General features: G+C 41.4%; 1 protein-coding gene across 1 annotated transcript in view; it reads right to left on the minus strand.

The window, feature by feature from the left end:
* gabbr2 (gamma-aminobutyric acid (GABA) B receptor, 2) overlaps window positions 1-22,505 on the minus strand; it is a 158,384-nt gene that overhangs the window by 45,478 nt on the left and 90,401 nt on the right. The window contains exons 5-12 of the mRNA XM_061093267.1: window positions 19,279-19,344; window positions 18,460-18,648; window positions 17,393-17,635; window positions 11,525-11,585; window positions 4,741-4,821; window positions 3,926-4,076; window positions 3,452-3,584; window positions 2,078-2,185 (exon numbers count right to left, since the gene is read on the minus strand). Of these exons, the coding sequence (XP_060949250.1) occupies window positions 2,078-2,185; window positions 3,452-3,584; window positions 3,926-4,076; window positions 4,741-4,821; window positions 11,525-11,585; window positions 17,393-17,635; window positions 18,460-18,648; window positions 19,279-19,344 (1,032 nt within the window). The remainder of the gene's footprint in view (window positions 1-2,077; window positions 2,186-3,451; window positions 3,585-3,925; window positions 4,077-4,740; window positions 4,822-11,524; window positions 11,586-17,392; window positions 17,636-18,459; window positions 18,649-19,278; window positions 19,345-22,505) is intronic.

The following is a 22,505-nucleotide window of genomic DNA, read 5'->3' on the forward strand; positions in this document are numbered from 1 at the left end:
TGTGTGTCCAGCAACATGTGCGTGTTTGTGGCACCAGCAACATGTCACCAGTGGCTGGGATGAGGGGTTGATCCTTTGTGAGTGTGTATGTTTATCTGTGTGTGTGTGAGTTTGTGTGTGTGTATTTGGAGAGGGACGAGATTGATTGACAGCCCTCCCCCCGGAGCTGTCTCTGGCAGTGAGCTCTTTAAGGAGTGAAGGAGTGCCGGCCGCAGCCCACCAAGTGGAACCCTTATCGAACACACCCAGGATTTACAATCTGTGCGCCCACAGTGTGCGGGGGGGAAAAAGATGGAGGGAAGGTTGGTGGAAGAGTGAGGGATGCACTTCCACCCCGGCCGTTTGTAGAAAATATGGCTAACACTCCAGCTTGTCTCTCCGCTGACAGCGGCTGGCAGAGATTTCAAGGAACCAACAGCAGCTATCACTCTACTGAAGCCAAAGCACCTGCACTCAGTCCGTGTGGAGGAAGTGTGATGTGTCTGCTGTGTGTGTGTTTGTCCTATACACAGACACACGCCTTAAACCGACAGTGAATGCATCTTGAGGTTTCAAGGCTGAAGCATGCGGTCGGGGTGAATACTTCTTCTGAAGAAACAGCTGTTGTGTCTCTGTTCACAAGGGAAAGAGGTTGGGAGAGGGTGAGCGCAGCAGAGATAATTGGCTGTGAAGGGTCGGAGCGAAGTTAATGTGCTTTGAGAGGAAAAAGTGTTTTGTTTTCCTCAAATGATTAGAAGAAAAACTCTGTGAAAGGCCGAGATCCAGAGTGTTTTATTTTGCCACAGCCGAAGAAACATAACGGTAAGAGATCTTGTGTTGACCTTACCATTAAATTACAGTGGAAACAGCTCAATTAGAACTAGGTCATGGCTCCTTATCATTTAACCTGTAATGAGGATTTTCGTCACCTCCATCTATGTTTTGTCCTCCTTTTCCCAGCTTTCCCTTTTTTTTCTTTTCAGCATCCAACCTACTTTCGTTGCCATTTGTGCCACATTGTTTGTCATGTCCCTTCAAATGCCCTGCTTTTCCTTCCTCCCATCTGCCACTACACTTCCCTTCATCCCTCCAACCTCTCTATCTCTTTGATCCATCCCTCTTTCCTCTCTCTCTTCCGGTTCTCTCTCGATCTCTCTCTCTCTCTCTCTGGTAGACCACCCACACTTCTTCAAATATAATATGCAAGAGGGTGAGAGAGAGAGACAAAGTGAGGGGGAGAGCTAAATCTATAAATACAAAAAGGCCGAGCACAGTTACAACACTCTGTGAACTTGGCATCACTTTATATAACTAGGCTAGTGAAAAAGATTTTGTCAGATGTTTTAAAAAGCCATTTGTATGCCAGTCTTTCAGTGTGTTTGTTGGAACGTGTGAGTCTGAATACAAGTGCCTTCACATCAGTGATGAGCTTTGAAAAGACATGTGAAGAATCCTGGTGAGGAATATCAAGTCTAAATTTTACAGTGCAGATGTTTGTTGTTATATAAACTGGTTATTTCCCCCATCTAATACCTAAATGGGTAAACTTGTTAAAACTGTAATTAAATCCTTTCGTATTGCCACAAGCAGAGTTTTCCTTCCTGCTTATTTCCCCTGGTGAGTCATGTTTGTCGTCACGTAAGCGTTGGAAACCTTGCTGTCTTGCCAGTGCCGTTTCTTTCACGATACAGTGAAAAACCAATAAGTATAAAAAACCCTCATGGCTATTTATGCACCTACATCCGGAAGTTCAAAGCGCATCCTAATGTTGCGCTGGTAAAGGTGAAGAACCAGCGTTTAGACTGCCAAGATAAAGAAGAGAGTTTGCCTGGGTGTCAGGTACTCATCACATTCAAACCCAGATGTTAGTGGGTGGAAGGCTCAACAGATACACACAGTATGATGGGATAAAAAATAAAAGGTTCCGAATCCGGATTTGACCAGGAAGATTCACATGTACATAACGGCCAGTTACAAGAAAAGTTACCTCTGATGTGTTCAAAATAAATTGATAAGAAAATATATTTGACTTAGTCTCTGCTGTAAAATCTAATAAATTACCCTATAATCACTTGAATATTTAAAATTAGTTCCAAACCTTCTTCTTCATCTTCACATTTTTGAAGATGGCGTGCACCCTCCAGGTCTTGGCAAACATGGCTCCAAAAGCTGTGGTGTATCCGACAATGAGGATCCATGTCCGCACCTATCAGAACAACAGGAACACACAATATCGTCTCATTTCTTTAAGTGGTGATTAAGGCTAAAAAACAATATCTAATCTGATGGGTATTTGCATTTTTCTTATGAAGTTCATTGAAAATAGCATCGTGAAGCAATCTAAAAATATGAGGCTGTCGGATTGAGTTTTTTTTTTATCTCCAAGTGTTGAGCTCTGGGAGAAGAACGTTGTGGACCGTGGAAGCTGTCACACTCCTAAGAGCGTTTCATCTTGATGAGAAACAAAGTGTGGACCTCTCACTGCTTTGGAACTCAGGACACTACTGAAGTGTTTTAAAAGCTCAGGATATGAATATAGCTGACAACATCCCAATATAACTACAGAGCCTGAAAGTGTGTAAGCCTGTGTGTGATACACACATATGTTTGTGTGTGTTTATCTAAGTGTGTGTGTGTGTGTGTGTGTGTGAACCCCTCCTGAGCCACACCTCCACACACATTTACACCTAGCCCTCTCCTCGTGACACTATCATATTTAGAAAGCAATAAAGTCAGGTAGGAGTACAATGCTGGGTAAGAAAGACAGCAGGAAAAAAAAACAATTACAGCGTCTATTCTCAAGGAGACTAGCACATATTGATTGATGGCGAATGGATCAACCTCTGTGTGCCTGTGCTGTAGAACCTTGTCTGAAGTGACAAGCTCTGTTTTGACTCTGCGGCAGAGCGTCAGCCGGGTGGTGGCAGCTCGAGACGTGCCCGGCCTAACATTACCTTGCTGTGTGTGTGTGTGTTTGTGGGAAAGGAGGTATCTCAGTGGAAAGCGGCTATCACTGTAATCAAAACTGTTTAATTAATCCAGCACGTGCATAGTCACACAGTAATACTACCTGGGGGGAAGACACTTAATGTGCTCCGTGCTAGCTAGAGACCCAGAGTTAGATTCAATCAGTTTTCACAAAAGAGTGTTTTCACATACTTCACGTATTGAGGGTTTCTGCAGTGTTCGCCATATTTGAGCTAATTTTACATACATAAATTAAGAAAAATGCTAAAACGACCTGAAGTGAATGCCATGTGCTGTATGTTCTGTACTGAGTAGTGCAACTGTTAATATCAATAGAAAATATACCTCTTAGTAAAAATAGGAAAGAAATATGATCTACAAAAAAACTAAATATGAAGTGTTGAGCTAATGAGCAAACCTAATTTGTTTCTATTGGACCTGAACATAATGTGTGTCCAAGCCCTGCTTTTTTAAAGATATGGTGAAAGGTGCTGAGGGAACTCACAGTGCAGAGCGTCTCAAACTCTTTGTCAGAGACAAAACCTCCATCCAGACCAAACAGGAAGATGGATGCATAGGAAAGCATTCCCCCGAGGATGATCAGGTTGTTCATGTAAGGACTGGACATCTTGATAAGTCTGAAGAAGAACAGAAGGTTACAGAACAATAAACTAGACGAAATAAAAAGAGTAGTTCAGCCCAAAAAAGATGATATTCTAGTTCAGAGAGTGAAATGTGAAATAATAAAGTACCTACAGATGGAAGAAAGTTAATCCTCATTGTCATGCTTCATCATTCTTTCATTTCGACACTGCTCATGATTCCTCCCGTCCTTTATTCATCCCTCTTTAAACACGAACCCCTCATTTGCCTTCCCACTGCACTGCACATATAATCCATTTCCACTTCAATTGCTTCATTTGCCTTCACCCATCCCCCTCCCTCTCAATGAAATGCTTCAACAAGGCCAGATGCCGACCTGTGGTTGCGGTTTTTGATGTTGAAGAACAAGAATGCCCCGGCCATGAGCATGCCCAGTATGGTGATGGTGGACAGGATGCTGTACAGTGGCACGTTGATGTGGCGACGCTGCAGACGCACAAATGTCTGATCCTTGGGAGGCTCCACACCTAAGAAGGAGAGGAAGTGTGTTAATAGAGTTTAGAAAATCAATCTCTCTGCACTGTGACTACACAACAGTGACACTGCTGTAGACACGCAGTTATTTGTGTATCTTAAAGCACCACAGTCAAGTTATTGTGGTCAGACCCTGCACTTTCTTATCTCTCACTCTATTTTTCTCCCTGTCTGTGTGCCAATCGATCGCAATGGCATCAAGTATCTTCTTACTGTGGTCAGGGATGTGGAAACAAGCGCTTTAGATGGTACCGGCCTGGAGTTTCTGTATGTGGGGCAAGGGTGGTGAAGGGGAGAATAGCCAGGGGGATTGAACAAATTACAAAGTATGTCAACACAAGCAAACACAGGAGGGTTGAAAGATTGACTGGTTAATAATTTAGCAGAGAGGCGACAGTCTAGAGTGGTAAAGAAGAGTGGTGAGTCTCTACACTGAGTGATGGTGGTGGTGGGGTCTGTATGTGTGTGCGAGAGTGAGGGTTCGGGTTCAAGTCAGTAAGTGAAGAGAGTGCTGAGGTGGAGAGTTGTGATGTGGCTGTAACATATATAAAGACACACCCTGAATGCTTCTGGGCACTAGCTTCGAGTAAAACGTCTCTTAGTCTGTGCTCAAACAGTCAATGCAGAGACATACTCTCATATCTATTATCGTCATACCTTGGAACCTTATTGAGTTGTTGATGAGGTCCAGCACGTCAGCGATTGCATTGTACTCTCCAACCTTCACTTCCTGTCCCTCTGTTGAATGAAACACACACATATGTAGACATCAACACAAATACATGTAAATGATTTAACATTTTCATTTGCTGCTGCAAAAATACACTGGTTTCCTCCATGTTTTTGTTTAGTTTGTCTGTCTGTTAGTTAGCAGGATAACACAACAACTAGGGATAACACAGGATAACACAAAAACGACAGGAACTTAGATCTAAATATAGGCGGATCCAGGAGTTTTGTCTCATTCTCTCTTCAGCGTTTCCCACAGAATTGCATTAATATGGGGTTAGCGGGGGTGCACATGCACGATCATTGCTCGCATACTCTGATTGGGGGCGGTGTGGCCTAGGGGGTAGAGTGGGCATTTTCCAACAAGAAGATTGCCGGTTCAATCCCCACTCTTCCCCATCTGCATGCCCAAGTGTCCTTGGCAAGATACTGAACCCCTAAATGGCCCCTCATAAATGTTGGGTGTACTTAAAATGTAGGTCGCTTTGGACAAAAATGGAGACGTGTAATGTAATGATTCTGAGTTACAGGTGAACAGACTAAAAAGCAAAAAAGAGACATGTATGAGAGCGAGAACATCATTGCATGCGGTTTGTGGATAAATGCACAACTGCAGCTGAACTGTCTGCATGGACGGTAACAACGATGTAGCAAATAACCCAGCACAGAGCTACACAATGCAGCAATGGAGCAAAATACCAATACAGGTATCTCTCATATAATTAAGAGAAGTTTGAAAAATATTTTTGGTTCATTATGAAACAGTGGCAGGACGAGTCCAAATATGCCACAGTCTACATAATAAATGGGGAACACTGTATGAAGATTTGCCTTGGCAGAGGTATGCACTACAAACACACAACACCCCAATATGTGCATAGTGAAACATTATGGAATATTTACTTCTTGAAACAATAAATATTGTTTAGCGGTCCAACCACAGCCACCACAGATCCCATCCCCATTCAACCCCCCCCCCCCTCTAGCACAAACAACATATTATAAACTAGTTTATAAATTATAAACTAAAACAAATGAAAGCATTCCTAAAGTTATTATAACCTCAAACAAAAGTTAGGTGAATCCATAAGTCATTTTGGTAACGTTGCCCAAGAATCTCGAATCTTGTGGTCAAGATGCTGAGATATTTCAGTCTAGATGAACATAGTGGACTGACCAACATAGCCATCACTCACAAGGCTAAACATGACATCTCTGACCAATAGCCCAATGTCTCTCTGACTTTCAGGTTTCATTACATATTTCAGGGATAGCCGACTTAATCCAGCAATGGAACGCTCAAACGATAGATCACAGATACAAAGCAGCTTGCTGGGTTTATAAAATGTAGCTCCAGTGATCCTTATCTGGAGAAAATGTAGCAGATGCTTCTTTGAGTGAACAAGTAAATCTAATTCAAACAGTAATTGGACACAGTGAAGAATGTCCCAGCTTTAAGTTGTACCGTCTGGCACAGAGCTAGGAACTCTTAGTGAGCTTTAAATCACAGGGAGGTCTTCCAAAACCCATTAGTGATATATCAAAATACCCATAACGATGAATCCTAAGGCACTCAGTAAGTGCACAGTAAGATTGTGTTACTGAATTTTAATGTCTCCCACATGTCATATTTTTTAATGCATTTCCGTGCCTTTGTGAAGCTCTTTGAATTGCTTTGTGTCTCAATGGTTCTTTATAAATAAACCTGTCCTTCCTCTACTACAGGTGAGTTTACTTCAAGGAAACCATAAAGAGCACATATATCACAGGCAAAGACTCAGAAGTAGTTCACTTTTCAAATTCACACTACGATTAGAATCTTCAAATGATTCAAAAGAATGCAAACCTACTTTGTATTGCATTCTAGTGTACCCTGAATTGAGCATAGTCCAAATTCAGTGGAGGGGTTGTAAGCTGCTCCACACCCCAGCCTGTAAACACCGGTCTCTCTGGATTTCTGCTCAAACACAACTGTTTCAGTGTTTTCTCTTTTAGAAACAATGATGAGTCCTACAGGTATAATATTGGAGGAAGCACGACCTTGTCAAACAAACCTGGGCCTTCACTCTTCTTCCCTCATAAAGATTACTCACTTTAAGTGGACACCGGGGACGAGAAGAGCAGGGGATGGGTGGGGAGGACAGATTATTCTTGACTTTTTATTCTTTCATTTTATTCTTCTTTTTAGTAAACACTACAAACAACCTGCAATTTCCTCTGGTGTGCACACACATCCCGCTCTGCTTCTCCCTGTTATTATTCTTATATGCCCATTGAACAGTGTCCTTGACGAAAGGGAAATGACAGATAACGTCAGGTTTTGCAAAATCACAGGGCACCATACTCCTCCCCTCTTCTTTCCTCTCCCCACTCCCATCTCCTTTCCTTTCCCCTCCTCTCACTTGATCTCCAACTCCGGCATCAATCATCGCCAAGTGTTGAAAATGTTAAACTAAATGTGACCATTTCAGCACAGGGCATTTCATGTGCATACCCAGTCAGGATTTGTATTCTTCAAACTTCTCAGTGCTGAACGATCAATGACTGTGTTTCCCTTGACCACATCCTTTGTCGGGATCTAAACAGCAGAAGGGCTTGTGTATCAGCACTCCTTTTGAGATGCTAAAATCCTATCTCAGCACTCTAGCCCCAATGGGAATATTGATGGCTGCAGCAGGCTGCTAAAAACTCAAACTGTCGTTGAGCCAGTGCAGTCACATTTTAGGTCTTTTGTTCAAACAACTGTAATTAATGGTAGTGTGTTCTTGGTTGTAGATACAAAGGAAATGTGTGCATCTTTTCTCATTCTCAAAAATTTGCAGAGCTCTGTTAGCAATGTAAAGCAGTTGATGGATCAACAAGGATATAGCAACATCTGAATTAGAAGTTGAGGACAGTTGGTGTTGTTTTCTAAACTGTAACACCGATGGTTGCTTGTTCTGTTGTACATTTTCAATATTATTCAGGAATACTCAGGATTCAGAGTTTTCAAAGGTGATTTCAGTGTCAAATTTGTTATTAAAAAAAAGTTATATGATACTGACCAAAACACAAGTTTAATGGACTTCCTTGCTCCATACTGAATATTTTAAAACCAGATAGTTTACATCAGTGTTTTCCAGCTAGAGACGTCTTCCTCAGGGCTACAGTAAATCTCCTCACATCTGCTACTAGCTGTGGAATTGTGCGAAACCACACACAGAAATGTTTCACCCGTTGCATCACCGAGGTGCTATAAACAAAACCCTCATGTAGAGACATTGCTCAACAACACAACTAGCGCTGAACAACACAGGGGACTATATCTATACTGTGTCTGATATATTTCTGTAGTAAATACTGTTCCTCTTTCTCAATGCAGCTGGTGTGTGTGTAACTCTCAACACCGCTCCACTTGACATGAATCTTTTTTCTTCCCATGATGCACCTGCAGCTCAAGCACAGATGATTCTGTTTCATTGGAGCAGAGCCTCACACACTGCTTAAAAAACTCCAATAAATATTTTTTTTTAAATTGAATAAGTAACAATTCTTCGAAATGTATATATATTTTGTTGACTTGTGCACTTACGTTATCCAAAATGTTTCCAGAAATGTTAAAAACAAGAGAAATACACAATTATATTCAACAACGTTTCATTTTAGTTATCTTTTAATTCTGCATTTATACTTGCTTCACTCTATTTTTTTGCCCGTCTCTGCTAAAACTTCAGGGATAACTAACTTATGACACAGTTTAAACACAAATTTAACCAGTAAGGGAATCATGATTAATCATTGCTGTAAGCTGCACACATACTGTCGCCAAAGCTCTCTAAGTAAAGCGCAAACACACATAGCGACTTTGAAAGATTATAGGATAAGAAATGGAGGTAGGGACAACTCCCATGATGCCAAGTTGCTTCACAATCTCAGGTCTTTTGTTACTGTTTTGATCAAGAGAACCCTTGAGTCCACAGTAACATATTGTACATTTAAGTGGTAATTGCAGAACTTCATTTACAGCAAACCTCTGACACCTTACCATTGCTGCTTCTTTGAACAACAACAGCGAATGTCAATTATATTCTTGTGAGCCACAAGACTTTTGCTATTTCCAATTCCCGCATCAGATGGCAGGAAAGCAGAATATTAATTCTCACTCCAGGGGTTTTGCAGTGACTAAATCCTATCATATGTCTCAACAATCTACCTTTGACCCACATACATCTAGTGACCTTGCTGATAGACAGTATACATGTATTCCTTATCTTCCATGCCTGGTAGTGCATTGATTTAAAATCTGTACTCAGAGAGACTGCAACTGCAATCAAGACCTCTTGCAGCGAGCTATCTCTTATCCCTGTGAGAGACAGTTGGAATTAGAGCCGTTGAGGTCCCTGAACGTCTGACAGGGTGAAATGATGGATCAGAGGCGGAGGACAGATGATCGGGTCATGCTGAGTATCACTGCCTTCTGAAATATTCAAGCTGGGGCTGTCCCTCCATCCCTCTGCACCCAGCTGAGATTCTCGGTGTGTCAAAAGGGTGAACAGTGCACAAAGGCAAAGGCGAAAGGCCGAGAGACTGGCAACATGAAAGAAGGAGGCACTAGTGTGTTCAAATGAATTAATAGGGATGTGTGGCTATGATTCTCTATTTCTATAATAGTTTTAATGACAGCTCTACATGTTAGTGATCTTCCTGCTGTTTCCATTGCTACCTCCTCCAAGGAGGTTATGTTTTCATGCCTGTGTGTTTGTTTGTTTGTTGGTTGGATCACTTGTAAGCAAGATTACAAACTTGGTGGAAGGAAGTGGATCCAGGATTTTTTTTTCATCCTTTAACTTTTAAAGGATAATTCATGGATCTGGTTTAAATTAATTGATGGAACTGATATCTATGAGTGTGTACAATTTGGCGCAGCTTGATTGAAGTTAAAGGGACTGTTGTGCCTTGGCGGAGGTATGCGCTCTACTGAGTGTCAGAGTAGATCTCACAGTGCAGGACACCTGAGGACTGGATGTGATACTTCTCCTGTGTTGGCTGGACACCAAATATATTTAAGAAGAACCTGATTGTGTCTCGCTGCAGCTGTGTCCCACTTCTACACCACGTGTTGTTAAAACTGAGGAACCAGAAAATCAGGGGTGAGGGTTGTGGGTTGTTGTTAGGTCTTTGGAAAATCATTTGGCTTTTTCTTGAGATGAAAATGGTTGTGTCATTTCATTCAGATGAATTCATGGCTGGGCATCAACATGTGCACATACTTCGTGAGACACAATTGGGACACAAGCCCCTGCACTGATTATTAGTTTTTGATACAAGTAATGGTACATTTTTCCTCAGACATCATGAATAACACTGTACTTTCATACTACACACTTATTTGTAACATTACATTTCCTTGGAATTAATCATAAAACAGCAGTTACATTGATATAAATCATGTAAGGTCCCATTCTGTCAAACCAACTGACCCAGAGATGTAACATTATAAGTAGAGTATAGTCACCAGCAGAGGTAGACAGACGCATCAGCATGTGAATGAGACTACGCACACATGCACGCACACACGCACACACGCAGGGAGAGTGATGTAAGCAGCCAGAGGGGATCAAGCCCCTCTGCAGTGGGGGAAGATAAGAAGGTTAGGCAGACGGGACTGAGCTGCACCATGCAGTGTGCTACATATAGTCTGGGGAGTATAGGAGCTGGGAATCCCCTGCATCGAGATGCAATCTCTGGGCTATTCGGACACTCAGCAGGCCCTGCTGGCTCAAAAATAACCTTAAGATGACACTATGAGGACAGCGAGTACTAAGGGTTTTACATATAACAATTTACCATCTATGAAAAGCCTGTGGGGTTTTGTCACCAAGGTAAAGATAGTCTGAAAGACTCATGTTTATTTTTCTGACAAACAACCCTTTGTACAAATCTATAGAATGTGCATACAAAGCATTTGACTCTGAAATCTTTCAACATCTCCTTCCTGTGAATATGACTAAAAGCTTTTCTTAAAGCCTCCTGGACAGGATACATTATAGGTACCAGATATCATATCAACCATAGCAGCCTTCTCACGGGACAAACTTTTAGGAATTATCATCCCAAAAGGTCTGCGCGAATCCTGCACAATTTCTGAAACATCTGTAGGTTTCGTTGAACACAGACGTGAGTGGTTGGAGTCCGACAGCTTTTGGCAACAATCCTAACTCAGCTTGTAGTCAGAAGGAGAACAAGTGGGAATGGCAGGAGTGCGTAAGAAAGGAGGGGTGAAGTGAGCACAAAAGATAAATCGATACAGCAAAACAAAGTTTGTGGTTTGAAACAAGGTTTTTCATTCAAAATAGCTGCAAAGGTTGAGGTTTATAAACAATGTTACCAGGAGCCCTCACACACAGACCCAACCATCCATCCATTATCTTTACAGCTTATCCTTTGAGGGTCACTGTGGGTTGGAGCCATTCCAGCTGACATTGGGCCAGGGGCCGTGTGCACCCTGGACAGGTCTCCAGTGTATCACAGAGCCAACACGTGTACATTCACACCTACAGGCAATTTAGAGTCTCCAGATAATGTTCCCCCCAATCCTCATGTCGTTGGACTGTGGGAGGAAGCCAGACTGATCAGACAAAACTCAATCAGTCACTGGGAGAACATGCAAACTCTCATAGAGACTCTGCAAAGAAAATTTTACTGGTTACTTTAAGCAGAGTATCATACATACCTTGAAACTGGTTGAACTTTATTGTGCCCATCCTCTCACCATTCCGAAACATGACTTGACCCTGAAAAGAAGGAAACACAATCAATATAATATGGATTCCAAACTGCCATTTTTAAATTATACATATTTAAAGTTATAAAAAAAATGTAATGCTTCTAAAGATGATGCAGCATAGAATGTAAGGTGGATATGATTCAATTAAAACAGGAGCTTGGTCCAATTAAATGTATGCAGAGTGCTTTCCTGATACCGGAGGATTGGCAGGCAAAGAGCAGAGTCTCGGCTCCTGCACACTGCATCTCATTTAAGTAGAAGTGGCCGAAATTGATCTATTTATAGAGGTAAACAAATTTATCTTTCAGCCAATTCATTTGCTAATATCTTTGGAACAACTTTGGGTCAGCAAAGCTGTCTGATTTAACTGTGTTTGCTTCCTAAGCATCGCACAATCTGGACTCAGGCAGCGTTTAAGAAGCAATTCGTTGAGTGCAACTCACATTTGGCTAAGAACAGCATGTAGCGGTCAGTGATTTTAGATCTTAGTCCTGGATATTGATTACTCTCCACAGGGTGTGTTCAGAGGTCAAACAGCCCCCATAAATTATGGTGAAGAAGAAAAAAAAAAAACTGAGCAAAGTCTGATGTACACTCCATAGCAACATGATAAGAAATGTCAAGCCGGCAAACGCAGACTAGGGAATGAAAAAAGCAATTCAACTTTTTGGCAATATCGCATCGCCATAGTCAAATCAAATTCGGCTTCTGTCGCCTTATCTTCCACCACGTAGACCCATTGTTTCTCTCTGTCTAGTTCCATTTTCCTTCTCCATGTACCTCTGACTGCCCTCTCTCCCTTTTCTTCTTCGCAGAGTGTTCAATTCATTCAGCCAATCATCTGCATACAGCACTTCTTAATTACACATTTAACTGAGCTCATTTTTATTACTGGCGGGATAACAAAACAGCTGAGAGCAGATGGATCATTTAAGCGCTGAATTGACGGACAGTCGGGAAGACAAATGGATAGATATGTAGATAGATACACCGGAAAACTGTACCAAGATAAAAATAACACAAATTAAGTTCCTTACAAACTAAAGTTCAAAAGTTAAAAAAAACATTATCTTGAAAAGACTAATTGTGAACAATTGAAGTAATGTTTTTTATATTCGTAAACAATTTAGTTTGTTCTGCATAGATGCATAGATACATATATACACACAAAATGCTCACAAAGACTCAAAATACAAATGCATTTACACATATGAACACATGCAGATAGACAGACTGACGGACCGACAGATAGATAGAGAGATAGATGGATAGATGAATAGATGGATAGATGGATAGATGAAGAGCAGTTCATTTGCATTGCATTTTTAAAGGAGAGCTTATGGGGAAATACAGGGAAGGAAGCTGGTGAGCCAGATTTGCCTCAAAAAGATGTCAAGCTTTGAAGTAGCAGAGCAGTATCCCACCCCTCTGTTTGAATCCCAGTCTTTGTGTGGCATCTTTGATGTGCGTATGCATGTGTGTCTATGTGTATGCACTTAATATGTTGTCGTATTATTCCTATGTGCGTGCATGGGTCCCAGAGGATGTTCATACGCAAAGAGCTTCCTCGTTGTGAGACACACTTCTGCTACCACAGTGTCAGTCTGAACGCTAGTAAGTTCCTCTCCTCACACACTGCTTCTGCAATACACAATGCAATTATGCCTTCAGTGTAAGTAGGCCACAATGCAGTGCACCCCGGGTCAGCTCTTCATGTACTACGTTCAGTTAACGCTAGTGTGTGAACAGGGTCAAAAGCTGTGGGTTGAAAGTAAGAGAAACTTGACTTGAACCCTTGACTGACTGTGAGTGTCTGTATCCAGGTTTCCAGAGTAGCTGCACCATCGCACTCTCACTGTGCATTAGCATCGCCACCATCATTACCCTTTACATCAGCAGGAGTGGAGCAAACGCAAACCTTATTTAAAATGGTGTGTAGTTATTTTGACAGCCCCAATTTGTTCTCTCGAGCTTAAACACAGTTCGGAGAACATGCCAAGCAGATCAAACATATGCAGAGGCAGCGACGCTGACATTCTTAATTGGAGATAAATGTCGGTGGTACAAAGATTAAATTAACCTCTGTTGACCAAATGGGAAGTAAATTACCTCAAAGGCTGCGTTACGCTCGCCTGCTGCCTCGCCGAAGTGTGCTGACACAGAGTGGTGTCCCTTTTCTATTTAAAGGGTGTTCAGACCTGTGTTTTCAGTGCTGGCTGGTGGAGCAATCACTGAGTCTACACGTGTGCATGTGTGTGTCTGTGTGTGTATGTGAGAGACTGTATCTTTCTGAGGTGAGACGGGGAGGGCGGCCAGGTATCACTTTGTCTGTGGAGGTGAGAATACTGTCAGTGACAAGGGTGCTGGGGTCAAATGAGACGTCGCTCTCTGTGGACTGCAGGTGTTATATTCCTCTGGGCTTTCAGGGTTTGAGATAGGAAAGCAGTGGATGTGAGTGTGCACACGCACAGTGCATACACATTAACAGAGAATTAAAATAAATAAAAACAGATGCACACAACTCTACCCCTGCGTCTCGCCTCAGTGACTCGGTTTGAGGTGACTGTAAAGCCCAAGGCTGTGCTACTCACCATTACCCAGAATGATACTGATCCAAACACAGTGACCGCTGACCACAGACAAAACAGCAAAATAAACCGAAACTCACACGCGTATCATGCCCCAATCACAACCCTGTTGTGTCTGTTCCCATTCGGCCCTCCCTGGTGAATTCCAGTGTACACGGTCCTGTGGTTGTAGCAGCTATCTGCACTCTAACCCTCCCTCCTAAGCTAATGTCAGCCTTCTCCGCAGCCCCTGACAGCAGTCGGATCAATACTGTGGAGCCCTCGATGATCACTCTCCTGCTGCTCCAGCTGCCTCCACCGCTGATTCAGCAGCAGGACTCAGATCAGCACAGAACAGAACTGGTGTGATCCCACGAAAACATTTGTGTTTGTGTACACAGCAAACACACAGCATTAAATCGTGACATCAGGAAAGACACGAGGCTCAAGTCATGGTATTTTCCCGTATGAGGCATGTGTATCAGGCACACATGCACATAAAACATTTAAACCATGGATAAACATCAAGAATTTGTGGTTTCCCTGGTGCTTGAACAGGGATTCATTTTATTGGAAGCCGAGCAGAAGTTATTGCAGTTCTTAAGGAAACCAAGCGAACTGTGTAATAGCTGCTTTAGAAATCTGACTTCGAAAATAGCATGAAAGACGTGTGCAGCGTGGAAGGGAAATTGCCTTCCTATGTCTTTGTTCGTCATGTGTGGGCGGAAGTTTCTATGTGCTTAGTGTGTGTGTTGCATAAGGGAACGGCTTTCATCTCATTTCATGTAATCCCTTAAAAGAACAGCTATAAGAGAAGACAGATGTCAAATCACTTGGTACAAAGATTTATTTAATGATATTGCTATGCTGTTGTCTTCAGACAACATGTTTGTTTACAACATACACAATATTTATTGTTCAGATTTTTCTAATTCTTCTGAGGATTGTGGTTCTGAAAAGAAAAGATTGATTTAGCTGGTTGAACAATCTTCTGTATTTTCTTTCCCTGTGTGCAGATTGAGTATTCTGAAGATTTCCACATGACCTGTAACCAGGTCCATTTCATGTTTAAACATGTTTTGGCAGATTACGTCTTAGAGGGAAATTTTGTTATGAACCAAATTGAGTTGGTATCTACTTTTAAATACCTTGGGTTCTTATTGATGACCAGGCAAATATTCACTGACAAAAAGCTGAAACTGTTGTTAGGACAAGAGAAAAAAGTCCTCTTTTCTTTCCGTGTGGAATTGTTGGAATCTACATTTTTACTTGTTTCTAAATGGGACTTAAGTGTTTAAATAAAGGTTAATAAACAAATAAAACTAAATCATATTTATTTTCAATTCATTATCAAGAGGCTGGTATTTTCTTACTCATAAATTGGGACTTCGATGTTGACTCCTTGATATAAAAAGTAACCAAGTAAAGTGCGGTCCTGAAGTGGAATGTAACACCATCTCACTTGAGCCCTTTATTTCTACAAAAACATTCTAATTTTCTCGCTACATTCACATTAAAATGGGTATTTTAACGTGGTGTCACTAAGTATTCTTGTGTAAAGGATTTGAGTCCTTGCTGCAGCACTGATGGCTGCACATGTCGAACCAATAAGAGTCAATCCATATATAAACCGGAGGGGGTTAAGAATGCTTTTCTATTCAAGATGCTTCATAGCCCAGGATGACTTCAACATCTTTTTTGTGCCTGGAGAAAAAAAATGAATGTATAGTAACACGGTCATCAATATTCATGAACTGCTTTTCTTCCCCTGCATTTCTCAGGAAAGTCTCAATGTCAGCCTGGTGCTGATCAGCATCCCTTAGTGGGTCTGTGCTGAGGCAGGTGAGAGGAAAGGGGCTGAGGAATGAGGACCCCCGAGGACCCCGAGGATTTGGTAAAGAACTGCATTCCACATACAATATTCTACTTCCAGGGGCATCAGCCTCCCAAAGGGTCTCACAATCAGTCCAGTCAGTAGCCTGGGCTGATTTTCAGCAAGGCTATTTGCTCTTTCTCTCTCATTCTGCTGACACCTATACAGTAAATAATTCGGTCTGTTGTGGAGCGCCACCACTTTATTTTCTCAGAATTGGTGAATAAGCGAAATATGAGTCAAAATCATTTGACAGCTTCACTGTAATTTTGAGTATAGCCGTATCTTTTTTTATCCTCAGTTGCATTGTTTAGTCAATTTAATAGCAAACACAGATATGTTGATGGGATAATATGGGTAATGTTCCTCTGTATAATAGGGCCCTGCATGCTTAATGGCAGTCGAGGCTGGGAGCTTTAAAAATGGAGTGGCCTTTACAGGGGAACAAGAGATATCCTCGAATAGCTCATTGGGAAGAGAGAGTGAGAACGTACACGTGCACACACGAGCGCACACACACACACACACACACACACACACACACACACACACACACACACACACACACACACACACACACACACACAGAGAGAGAGAGAGAGAGCTCGTAGCTAGCATAACCACCAGGTACAATCTTGAATGCAATGGAGTGAGTATCAACACCTACTCATTACAAATCACTTTAGGTGTCATACAAAGACCAGGACGTATACGAGACCCCCCCCCCCCTGCTCTGAAAACATGCTTCTACCCTTTAGGAATAATAATTAATACCTCGACCTGACATTTACCCAGTCCATATAAACAGAGCACACATTTTACCAAAGATTTATAAGCATAAACACAAGAGTGGCAGATTTGTGTAACAGTGGCCGCCCCCTTTTAGAATAAATCTGGTTCTGAAAGTAAATTTGCCATTCATTTTACTCGTTGATATTTTAGAAAATAAACAATATTGGAAAAAAAGGAAAAAAGGCAAAGGTACAAGACGTATATTAAGATTTCAAGAGTGAAGGAACTACTCAACCCACAAGCAGGACATCACTAACAACAACACTCTAATACTTTTCAGTGCTCCCCATACAAAAAAACTGCAGTAGTCTATGCTAGAGAGAGAAAACATTGTTGCTATGTTGTAAACCTAATGCAACACTGAACGACACAAACACAGCCGACATGATTGCTGCAGTTGTGGTACACATTTCCATGATAACGGCGAGTAATCACTATTTAGAGACACATCTGAGGATTGTGGGTAATGTGGTACTTTTTAAGAAAAACACAGTTGATATCACATTGTCACCGTCTCGGAGCTTGTGGTGGGTCTACTTTGGATGGCTTAAATATGGTTGCTATTTGTTTTTTGTATCTTACCGTAACACCGAAGAAGTTGGTCTCGTTCATGACGTCCAGCACCAACTTTCCCACTTCGCGGTCATCAACGGTGAAGTTGTGGAAGGTGTTCTGCCGCTGCTTTATCCGCAGCAGCTCCATCACTCGAGTGAAGGTTCTCGCAATGACCCAGATCCCGTCGTAGGCGAAGCCGTGGAACTTACTGGCCTCCACACCTTTCTGCTGCAGCTCTCGGCTGTACTCCCTCTCGTACTCCTTAGGGGTCTGCAAGAAAGATTAAAGAGAGGGAATCAAGATGAGAAAATGTGCACCTCCAAAATACATGTTCTTTTTCTGGAGGGATGCATTAATGTTGAGTTGTTTCAAATACATCACTATGGGCTCGACTTGGCTGAAGGGAAGGAACTATTTTCCACACAATTTGAGATTCCATTCCAGTTACTGGAAATAAGTCTGGTTATGGGATCAATGCCTTTTGTCCAGGAATATGTTGTAGTGTTTCAAAGGTGTGTTACAGTTATTGAAAAATGGCAAAGCACAAACACTTTCTGTTGCAACCATCTCTGGTCTAAAATAGAAAAAACTGGGGAAACCAACATCTTCAGAAACAGAGTGTATGTTTCACGCACTCAGTTTAGATAGATAGATAGATAGATAGATAGATAGATAGATAGATAGATAGATAGATAGATAGATAGATAGATAGATAGATAGATAGATAGATAGATAGATAGATAGATAGATAGATAGATAGATAGATAGATAGATAGATAGATAGATAGATAGATAGATAGATAGATAGATAGATAGATAGATAGATAGATAGATAGATAGATAGATAGATAGATAGATAGATAGATAGATAGATAGATAGATAGATAGATAGATAGATAGATAGATAGATAGATAGATAGATAGATAGATAGATAGATAGATAGATAGATAGATAGATAGATAGATAGATAGATAGATAGATAGATAGATAGATAGATAGATAGATAGATAGATAGATAGATAGATAGATAGATAGATAGATCAGTATTTGAATTAAATGTTCAGGTTAAACTACAGTGGGTGATATTCCTCACCCTGTCCGAGATGCCCTTGATTTGCCGAGCGCTGAGCGGCTCAAAGTCCACGCTGATGTATCCCTCCATGGCTGTGAGCAGCTTCTTGGTGGTGCAGTTGGTGCTGTTGGCCTGCTCCCACCAGTTGCCCTGGTACCAGCCGGGGATAATCCACTGGTATTTACTGCCGAACATGTTCAAGTTATAGGCCTGTGGAGGGGATGTAGAGGAAAAATAGGTTGAAGCAATGTTACAGATATAGTGCTGATCTAATGCAAACAAATTTGGAGCTCCAAAGGTAAAATATATAATCCTGACCAAACCCTCTGAGGTAATGTGAAGCCAAACATTTAGCTGTGAAATGTACCTGGGCCTAATTCTACCGGTAAGATTAGTTTCAGCCTGAAGCTTGAAGAGATCCATCTGTCAAACTCCTTAACCTACATTTTCGTCGGTTTGCATTCTCTGTATATGGGGTCTGATATCACCTCTTTATTTCTATTTGTTTACTTTTGAGATACTTCTGATAAAACTATTTTCTAATTATAATATATTTGTTTTATTTATTTATTTATTTTTTCTCATTTGCAACATTAGCATTTTTATATATGAGCTCTGTGTGATATTGAAAGGTGCTTTTGTTTCCTATTGTTTGCCTTCAATTATTTTATTTGAACGGTGTAAGAGTGTTTTGAAAGATGCTTAGAAATCAGGTTTATTGTAATTCCAGACAGGCTCCAGACAAAGCCGTATAAAGACACATGACACTAATATAGACTATTGGAAAAGTTAGTTCAATATAACGCCTTTAATCATAATGAGTGCAGACTCAGGACTTACACAGCAGAAGACTTTAGCGGCCAAGTTCTCGTCAAACTGGCCAATGATGATTCTCACATCACTGTCCTGAAAATACAAAGAATAAGGTGTCAATGCACAGTTTATATAATAACATACTTTTGTGACCCCATGGCTTTACAGTAATGATGCAATAAACGCTATACATTAATATCGATGAAAGTATTCTGTTCTTTACCAGGGAACTGCATTTCAGTCAATACAGTAATTTGAAGTATCTGCCCCGGGATCAGTTTCCGTGTTTGTGATGCTGACTCTTATATTCTGCGACATTACAGTTTAATGACAAACGGAAATATATTCTGACATGTGTGTGCTGTATTTTCATCAGCAGCTACACAGGCCGGGAGACAAAGGTTTGCATCAAGTCGAGTTGATGCATTACAAAAGAGGCATGGTGTCAGCGGGCAGACCTGCGTTCCTGGCCAACCCGGCTGGAGAGCAGACATTAACATGGGGATTCAGAGCACACAGGCTTGTGATTGACTCTGTAAATAATTCAGATTGCCCGCGTAGAAGAGCAGCATGTTGCATTGCAGTGGAGATAAAAGATCCGGCTCTGGGGCCAACAGTCTGTCATTCGGTGCGGAAATGCGCATTTATAGTAGAAACACAAAGCACAGGCCTACACACAAAATGGATGGATAGATTGATAGATAGATAGATAGATAGATAGATAGATAGATAGATGGATGGATGGATGGATGGATGGATAGATTGATAGATAGATGGATGGGTAGTCTTCAGCAGTTCTAAGGTTGACTTTCATCACAAACCATCTCCAGTCTATACACTCCTGCTTAGGGCGACTCACATAGACACTGACACAATGATGAATGCTCAGTTTAAGCCAAGCAGCTCCGTCAAACTAGCCAATACCATGTTTTCCCACTGCTGTGGCAGCATCACAATGTGTATGTGTGTAGATAAGCAGGAGGGGCAGGTAACTCTGATCTTCACTCGTGTTTTGTTTTTGTGTGTGTGTGCATGTGTGCATGAGCGCATGCACGGGTGCCAGTGGCAACTCAATAACCCTGCTCTTCCCTTGAGGAGAGGCACTTAACCCAAATGACTCCAGTTATAGCCGGGGACCATAGCCTCTGTATAAATTCTGGCCTGCCGAGTAAAAACATGAAAACACTGCGTAGTTGTGGGCAAGGGCATGGGTGTTGTGTTTGTACACTGCAGACTGACTGGGACATTACAGTGTTGCTCAAACTTATATATAATTATAATAATTGTTCTTACAGACTTTTTTTCATCTATGATACGATTATGTGATAATTGTTTTGATAATATTGAGCCTCATAAGTCCAATCTATCGTCTTATTAGAACACACAATCACACACAAACACAGTGCTAATGATTGTCTTTTATTAGCTTGTGGGAGATGTGATTTGTAGACTGGCCGGTATATTACTCCCCCTCGCATCTGTTTGTGATGATTACTGTGTATCGAGTGAGCTCGCAGGATATGTGTTTGTGTGCAGTTGATCGCTAATTGATCCTGGGCTAGCAATAAATGTCACACACACTATTATGACTACAAATCTGGCATTGATATCTGAAACAGAATTAACAGGCTGCTGCTTTCAAAGCAAAAGTCAATAAAAGGAGGTCATTGTGCAACAAAACAATTGAAGCATTCCTGAACTTGAGACCCGACTCACGTTAAAGAAGAAGTAACTCAAAAACAGACTGAAAAGTGTTTGGCATCTCAGACCTAGAATTTGGTCTGGATTAGTGCTTAGCTGGATCTGAGGGGTCTGAGTGTTCAGCTCACACATCGGAGTCACAATTTGAAGCTATTTGGGGATTTAGATGGTCAGAGGTGTTTTATCAGTTTGAAAAGAAAGTCCGAAAACCTCTGTGGTCCACCCTGTTCTGATATCATCAATAACAGAGCATATGTAATGGCAAACTTATAAAGATAATGTCGATGCACACCATTTGTCTGATGTTGCTTCACAGGGCAGTGTAGCATATACAATTATTCTGTATTAACAAAAACATTGCTTAGCCTTCACCATTCTCTCCTCTTCCAGCAACTTCTCTCTCAGTGTGAAATGTATAACACAGACCTACGGCTAACTGTAGCACTGAGACACGGATTACATTTACACGGACACCTACATTCCAATATAATCCCGCTTCAGTCCGAATAAAGTATTTGGAATAAGTAATAATCATTTCAAGACGTGGACTATTCCAACCTTACGTCACATCAGGTAGACATGTACAAAACGAAATATAACGTCCTACTAGATTTGAACAGCATTGAACTTACAGAAGCTAGTTAGATAAAACCCAAAATGGTACAAGATAGCATCGTACACTAAACTATCAGGTAGAGGTTTTATATCTGGTGGAATAATGTGGGACATAACGGTTTGGGGATTTAGACAATCAGAGATTTTTTATCAGTTTGAAAAGAAAGTCGGAAAACCTCTGTGGTCCACACTGTTCTGGTGATATCATCAATAACAGAGCATATGAAATGGACAAACTTATAGAGATAATGTCAATGCACACCATTTGTCTGAAGCTGCTTCACAGGGCAGTGTAGCATATATAATTATTCTGTATTAACAAAAACATTGCTTACAGACAGAGTTGTGTTATTACATCTGTCAAGGAGGATAGGTTTTCCTTTTGTTTGTCTCTCTATAAGTTTGTCGGAAAGTACTGGACATATCGCCACGAAACCTGGGGGAAGGAAGCGGTACGGGTCAGGAAAGAACCCATGAAATTAAGGGGGCAGATATAAATAAATGTCCAGATCCAGAAATTCTGTTTCACTCTTCAGCAGCCTTTTGCACAGACTTCATTTAATCAATGGTGGTGGCAGGAGTGCTCAAAGAGAAAACTGCATTGATGTAACTTGAGGGTACGAGCACTACTACAGCTTAAACTATAAGGCCTGACTGTCGACGCTGATGGATACAACTTTATGAGCAATAGGGCGACCACAACAAGGAGCATGCGGTGAATAACACTGCAACTGAGCAAATCCCTTATGTTACTATGAGAAGTGTAAAATTGTCGTTTGGTTCTTTAAGAGACTGTGGTGGGACACATTAGAAGATAGTGGGCCACCACAGTCTGGTTAATTAATAGGAAACACTGCTCTGATGTGACAAGATAGGGGGCGTTACCCTTGTTAGAGGTGCACTCTCTGACTGCCCTACTTGTATTGTCCTGTTCAAAC

This window comes from Limanda limanda, chromosome 19, assembly GCF_963576545.1.
Source record: "Limanda limanda chromosome 19, fLimLim1.1, whole genome shotgun sequence".
Lineage (NCBI taxonomy): Eukaryota > Metazoa > Chordata > Actinopteri > Pleuronectiformes > Pleuronectidae > Limanda > Limanda limanda.